General features: G+C 33.7%; 1 protein-coding gene and 1 long non-coding RNA gene across 3 annotated transcripts; one reads left to right on the top strand and one right to left on the bottom strand.

Moving 5' to 3' along the window:
- Positions 1-1,372: 1,372 nt before the first annotated feature.
- LOC136064819 (uncharacterized) lies at positions 1,373-3,838 on the bottom strand. 2 transcript variants are annotated; one of them, XR_010626463.1, is made up of 3 exons: positions 3,423-3,838; positions 2,587-2,653; positions 1,373-1,695 (listed from the first exon to the last, which is right to left on the bottom strand). It is a non-coding gene; the product is annotated as an uncharacterized LOC136064819 (long non-coding RNA). The 2 variants fall into 2 exon arrangements; XR_010626464.1 differs by having other exon boundaries at positions 3,483-3,837.
- Positions 3,839-5,118: 1,280 nt separating this feature from the next.
- LOC136064820 (heavy metal-associated isoprenylated plant protein 47-like) lies at positions 5,119-6,071 on the top strand. Its single transcript, XM_065767079.1, has 3 exons — positions 5,119-5,236; positions 5,348-5,426; positions 5,520-6,071. Exons 1-3 carry the CDS (start codon positions 5,231-5,233, stop codon positions 5,840-5,842), a joined length of 408 nt encoding a protein of 135 aa, XP_065623151.1. The 5' UTR covers positions 5,119-5,230; the 3' UTR covers positions 5,843-6,071.
- Positions 6,072-6,667: the final 596 nt, after the last annotated feature.

The raw sequence follows: 6,667 nt of genomic DNA, 5'->3' as shown, positions 1-6,667 counted from the left end.
CCCCCCTTTGGAAGAAGATGTGGCAACTGAAGCTACCTGCAAAAATCCGAGTTTTCGCTTGGAGGTCCTGTATGAATGGACAGCCAACTCGGCTAAATTTGGAAAATAGAGGGGTCAGAATTGAAGGCTCTTGCCCATTATGTAAGAAGGGTCCGGAAAGCATCAAACATGCATTAGTTCATTGCAGGAAGGCCTGGGAGGTTTGGTGGAGCTGGCAGACCTGTCCAATAAATTTGGGAGAAGGAAACTTGGATATCACAGATATAGCAATGCAGATTATGGAAAAGGGGACAGATATGGATATGGAGATCTTCTTCGTCACAGCTTGGTCAATCTGGTACAATAGAAACCAGGTGGTACACGAACAGCCTTTCCTAGCACCCTCTCAGCTTTGGGATTATGCCAAAGGCTTCGGTGTGACTATAAAGGTGCAATAATAGCAAACCTTCTTAGGCAGCAGCCCCCTGGTGTTGGTTGGGCGAGGGCAACTCTTATTTTTGTAGACTAAATTTTGAAAACATTAAAATAAATATATATATATATATATATATTTCAAAATTTTGGCCCTTCTACATAGCTCTACCCCTATATTCTAGGAAAATACTGAAGTTATTATAAATTTTATTAATAAAAGGACTTACAAATTAACTGACGTGACAATAAATATAATTAATATTAACAATGATAAACAAAATTTTAAACTAATTATTTATGTTGTGTTTAAAAGTTGACTTATCAGTTTATAATGTTAATGCACGAAACTTTGTATTAGTCATAACACGTCACTCTCTTGTATTTTATTTTTATTTTTTTGGAGAGAGGCAGAGAGCACTCTCTTGTATTTCGATGGTTCATGATTGGACTGATTAATACGTTAAATGATTTGGCTTGCACCTAATAAACTGAAAGCAACATGCCCAAAATACATGTTCAAATATGATTAGTTTCAATCCCGTGTCCCATACTCCCATCTATTGCATGCAGGCATTGTATTATTGGACGTGTCCCACTTAGTGCATTGCATTATTGGACAAAAGCTCTATCTAACATCTCTATATATATCTAACATCTCTAACAAAAATAACAAATTCCTACTTCTATATTGAAATGTCTTCCTGCTTCTAATAAACTCTTACTTTTACGTTAATTTAAATTCCTACTTTTACGTTAATAAGATCACTCTTTTGTTAGTATTAAAACTCCTGTCACGACCGAAACCTGTACTTCAGGATTTAGAACATGACCGGCATATTAATATGAAGTTTATCTCAATGCGAACACGAACCAACTTAAACTGAAGAGGCTTATTCAGAATTTGTTTCTTGAATACCTGTTTATTTTCATGCATAAAACCCATAATATACAATAATGATGAAAACCCTAAAATTTCAGTTCCTTTAAACTTGGAAGATTACCACCTGGTTGATACTTAGGGTATTCGTGTAAATATTACATAGCTAAACATTTAGCAAACTCTTATTACAAACCTAACCCCAAAGACATACAACCGGGGTTCAAAACAAACTAAGCTACGAAATTACATCTGTGCTCAAGAATCAAGTACATCTTGATTCCTCCTATACAACAAAAGAGCTAACCTACTATACAACAAGAACTCTACATTCTAATAAGCGAGAAAACACAGAATCCTTGCCACCTCTAATACTCTCGCTGCTTCCAAGAAGAATCTGTGCACTGAAATATAATAGGGTGAGCTGTGAAACCCAGTAAGGTTATTAAGTTTCATGGGCCTTCAATAAAAATGCATGTAAATCAAATATTTTATGGATATGCCAGCTTGGATAAAATAACCTTCCTACTATGTATATTGTTCTGAAATTAACGTATGAACTTCTAGATAAAATACTTTATTTCCTTTCATATAAAAATAAAAGGACATAATAAGAAACTTAAACAAAATTCGATAATCTTATCTTTGGATAGATAATAAAACACTTTATCATAAACTTCTCATCAGGCTTATCATCATAATTTTCTTACAATTTCCAAATAGCTTAATAACTCATTTATAGTACATATTAGTTAATCCAATTGTAAGTCTGTCACAACTTTGGGAGGCTTCCAGCACAGAGTGCTAGGCATCCAACATTCCCCACGATGCTAGGTAATTTCGAAATCATATCATAATACATATTTTCAACCATGGGGGTAGATTGACATCCTCCCCAAGTTGGCCGTTACCAACAAGGGTGGGTACAGCAGAACCAGTCTCACTTATAATGGCCAATCAGAATCTCCATGGAAATGCCAGTACTATAACCCCTACTGGCTGAGTTCAGAGCATAACAATGGAATAACGAAAAACTACATTTTCTGAGAACTTTGCATATACATAATTATTTCACAATAGTAGCATATCCATTTCATTCTTAAATATTGTGTTCATGATATAAATCATAGAATCAATATGCTAAAATTATTATGTATATAAGATTGAACAACTCACGAACACATATTTTATTTAACTCAGGCTTATACGTAATATCTCCAAATAATAACTTTAATGCGTAATACTTTTCTAAAAATATTTATACTTATCAAAAGTACATGTCACAATTTCCTTACCTAAAAACAGAAGACGCGAGAGATTGTATAAAAGGAGCTCAAGTGTCCGTGTTCTCATTCTAGTCACCTAAATAAAAAACCAAAACTTATTACTGACCAACTCTTCCTAATATATAAACTTATACCTCAAACACAACCTAACTCTCAAACTCAAGAAAACCTTAATTCCCATCACATAAAGTTCCCCAAAGCACATGATACAATCATTAAACATATTATGCACCCAAACCATACCTAAACCAGGGCATAAAATTTATATGTAATCAAAACATACCAAAGGATGAGGATATTAAATTATAGCTCAAAACATTCACCCTAGCCTGAGAATTAAATCTACAAATTCAGAGTTATCCTACCCTGTTTGCGGTTCATTTCAGCAACAAAAGTCCCATTTGTAAAATACGAATGGGCTATCCACACACATCTAAATATTATAAAATTTTACAGAACTACTCTTCTATATGTCCAGTATATACGATGAAAATTTCATGGTCAAATCATAAAAACATGATTTATTAAAAATCATACAATACAACGTGTTCAAATCTGTCCTGGCAGAAACTCATGCAAATTAGAAATTAAATCATTATTTTTCTATTCATCCAAATTCTGTGAAACCACTTCCAAAAAACCATATGTGTCTTAGGGTTCATAAAAACTATTCCTAGCATCCTAATTCACAAAATATGATTTAATACAGAATTTTCTTGTTGTAAACATCAAATATGTCACAGTGACAGCTTCAGTGCATGTTCTTACAAAAATCATCAACAAATAGCAATTGGCCTTCATATCACTTGAGTATTTTTATACCTATCCTAAAAGTATTGAAATACCTTAATAAGCATCCAAATGACCATAATCATCAAACTTTCAATTTACTAAAACAGATTTACCAGTTCAGCTTCTAAAATCAGAACAGAGGATAAAGGAGTAGAAATAAACAAAGGAAGTTTTGATTCTTATCCCCAAACTTTGAAGCTGAAATTTTAGTGTTAACCTTTTAATTTCTTCTTTAGAGAGGGATATTTTTTTTTGGTGAGAGAGGGAAGGCTGCCGTGTAAGAGCAAAGAGGGTGGAAAAACAAAAACAAGGAAAATGGAGTAGAGAAAGAGGGCTGGACTTTTTGGTCTGATGCAGCCAATAAAATAGGATAAGGAGAAGACTTTTGGGCAGCAAAAGAAGATAGAAGTGTGGAATTTTGGGGTGGGAGGTACGTGTGTTTGAGAGAAGGGCTTGAGAGAGCTTCCTAGCTCTTTCCTTAAGAGAAATAGAGGCAAAGTGTGATGACTTTTCTGATTTGTGTGTGTGTACCCGTGGAAAATAGAGAGGAATAACTTCTTGGATGTTCTAATTGCTTGCGAAAGTCAAGGATAGTGGCTCTTGGTGAATTGCATGGCCCGCTAAGTCTTGGCCTTTTGATTTGTGAACATGCATAATGCTTTAGCATTATTTGTTTTTGACGATATCTAAGTCCACGAGAAGCAGTATTTGTTTTGAATTCTCATTGGTTGCATATGGGTTGAATTTCCACTATCACATCTCATGCATCACATGCCTAATTAAAATACCAACCATGCATCATACTAAGTATATATGTATAATACAACTAGCTATTTCAATTATTTATAATATGTACAAAATCAAGGCTTAATGCACTTAAAAGTAATTAAGACAATAACATGCATATAAACCCATAAAATTAATTATGAAATTAGGTTGGGGTGTTACACCTCCAATCTACAAAACTCACCTCACGTTATTTTTTTTATTTTTTTATTTTTTATTTTTTGATTGGAAAAAATAGAATTCTCAAATTATAATAAATGCAAATTATTAATCTTTACCTAAAAAATAAAAGAGCCTCTGAGCACGCACATGAGGCTAGTATATATTAAGTACATGTTACAATGTACAAAGAAATGTAATGGTCTACCAAAACGAAGGCACTAGAACGTAAATGTTGCCAACAAAAAAGAAGGCTAGTTAAAGTGAATATTTCAAAGTACGTAAGGCAGATACACGTAATATGTAATGCAGCATGCACATGGAATTACATTAATATACAGGGCATACAGGGATACCAAATAGACTATTGGTTATAGGGAAAACCTATTATAGTACATTACTCATCAAAATTATCAAATTTATTGGGGTAACACCCTTTTGTGAAAGAATTAATTTAGGAGATAGGCAAAATTGGTTAATGAAAAATTAGAGAAGACTGAAATTAAAGTGAACTGTTGGGCAGAACTGGCACGATCTGTAGGACCCAAGCATTTGTCATCACAAAAACAATCAACTAGATTATATGAATACCCATTTCCCTTGGCTATAATAATTACTGCATGTACAATGCACCTATAAAGTTGAACAATTTATACTCTCTATTTTTTTGTACTAGTTGAGATCGTGGTTTCACTTCACAATTTCAATTAATTTTTCAGTTGTGTGTTAAGGTATGTGTGTGCGCAACAATATTTATCCTTTTTTTTTTTTTTTTTTTTGAGCTTAAGTAACAAGTATATTAATTCACCAACAGCCTATATAAGACCTACAATTCTTTTTTCCCCATTAACACAGATTAAGCACATAATAGTTTTCTGACAGAGGCTGCAGCTAGTATTGTTGCCTGCTCTAAAACATGAAGGTAAACTTCAATACCAATTACACCATATTCATGCTGTAGAAAGAAAAAAGGCTTTGGAATATACTTAGATTTTATTATAATATTGTGAACTTTTTATCTTAAATGGTGTAGCAAAAAATAGTTATCAAGGTGCAAATGGCCTGTGACAAATACAGAGCCAAGGCCATGAAGATTGCAGCAATAGCAGATGGTTAGCACCAAATCACTCCTAGCTTTATGGCTTTTCAGAAACAATATATTGTCAATAAGGTGGTACTTAATTACATGTTCATTGATTTTACAGGTGTGATCTCAGTTGCTGTTGAAGGAGCAGATAAAGATCAATTGGTGGTGATTGGTGAAGGTGTTGACTCGGCTAACCTGACCTGCTCCTTAAGGAAGAAGCTTTGCTATGCCACCTTATTGGGTGTTGAAGAAGTGAAGGAAAAGAAGAAAGAGCCAGAACCAGTGAAAACAAAACAAGAAGGGGAAAAGAAGCCAAGTACATCTTCAACTTGTTCTACTGGATGTATACAGTTACCCGTGTGCCCTCAATATCCACCATATCCCACATTCTATGAAGTGGCAGTGTATGATCCGAGTCCAAGTTACTGCTACATCATGTGATCTACATTTTTCTGATTCTTGCGACCCCGATTTATGAGATCTGAATGTTTTTTTCTTTTTTGGTTTCTCTTAGTTCTTTTTTTAAGTTCAATGCATTATGTCGATTCGAGTGTTACACTGTTACCTTGAGATGGGTTAGATTATAGTTCTTGTTTGGCTATTATTTTGGCCAATGCCTGAAATATTTACTCGTTTGATTTGACTTTTATATATTTTTAATTTGTTTAAAGTGTTCTAAAGAATTTATCCTTGAAATTGGGAAAAAAAAAGTTTTAGGTTGTTGTCAAAATAATAAAAAATACTATTGGAAACATGTAAATAAAAAAAAAGGAGTTTTTAAAACCAAAAGAAATTGAAAACAGATTTGAAAAAAATAAAAATGATTTGTCTCAATTAAATGAGATTGCCTAAAGTCACTCGACCCATGGGTCAACTCATCAAACATGAACAAACCAATAGTCTCGATCAATAATGCCTTCCTTTAGATAGGTTGAGCATGTTGGTCGAATAGGCTTCGGTTGAATAAGTGAGTATGAATTGCACTTGATTTCTGATCCTAATCCATCTACCTTCCCCTATCAATGGCCAACTTAATCATAATCCTATGAACGAAGGGCAAGCTTGGGGGTGCCCTAGTAGTTCTCTCTCTCTCTCTCTCTCTGAGATAATCACTAGTTCACTTCCTCTCTCACTTTTGTATTTATTGCATTCACTTACTGTCAATCATATTATATTCTATTTAAGATGAGTCATATTTCTGCAAGTGACAATATCTCATCTTGTGTCATTTCAATCAATTTATGATACAATGAGATGTTAGGCCTA

Source organism: Quercus suber, unplaced genomic scaffold, assembly GCF_002906115.3.
Source record: "Quercus suber isolate HL8 unplaced genomic scaffold, Cork oak 2.0 scaffold_770, whole genome shotgun sequence".
In the NCBI taxonomy this organism is placed as follows: domain Eukaryota; kingdom Viridiplantae; phylum Streptophyta; class Magnoliopsida; order Fagales; family Fagaceae; genus Quercus; species Quercus suber.
This window is presented reverse-complemented; position numbering and strand designations above follow the sequence as displayed.

What these genes read in the sequence shown, in the direction of transcription:
- LOC136064820 (XM_065767079.1), top strand. An exon ending in GATTGCAGCAATAGCAGATG is followed by an intron (nt 5,427 to 5,519) that starts GTTAGCACCAAA and finishes TTGATTTTACAG; the next exon opens with GTGTGATCTCAGTTGCTGTT.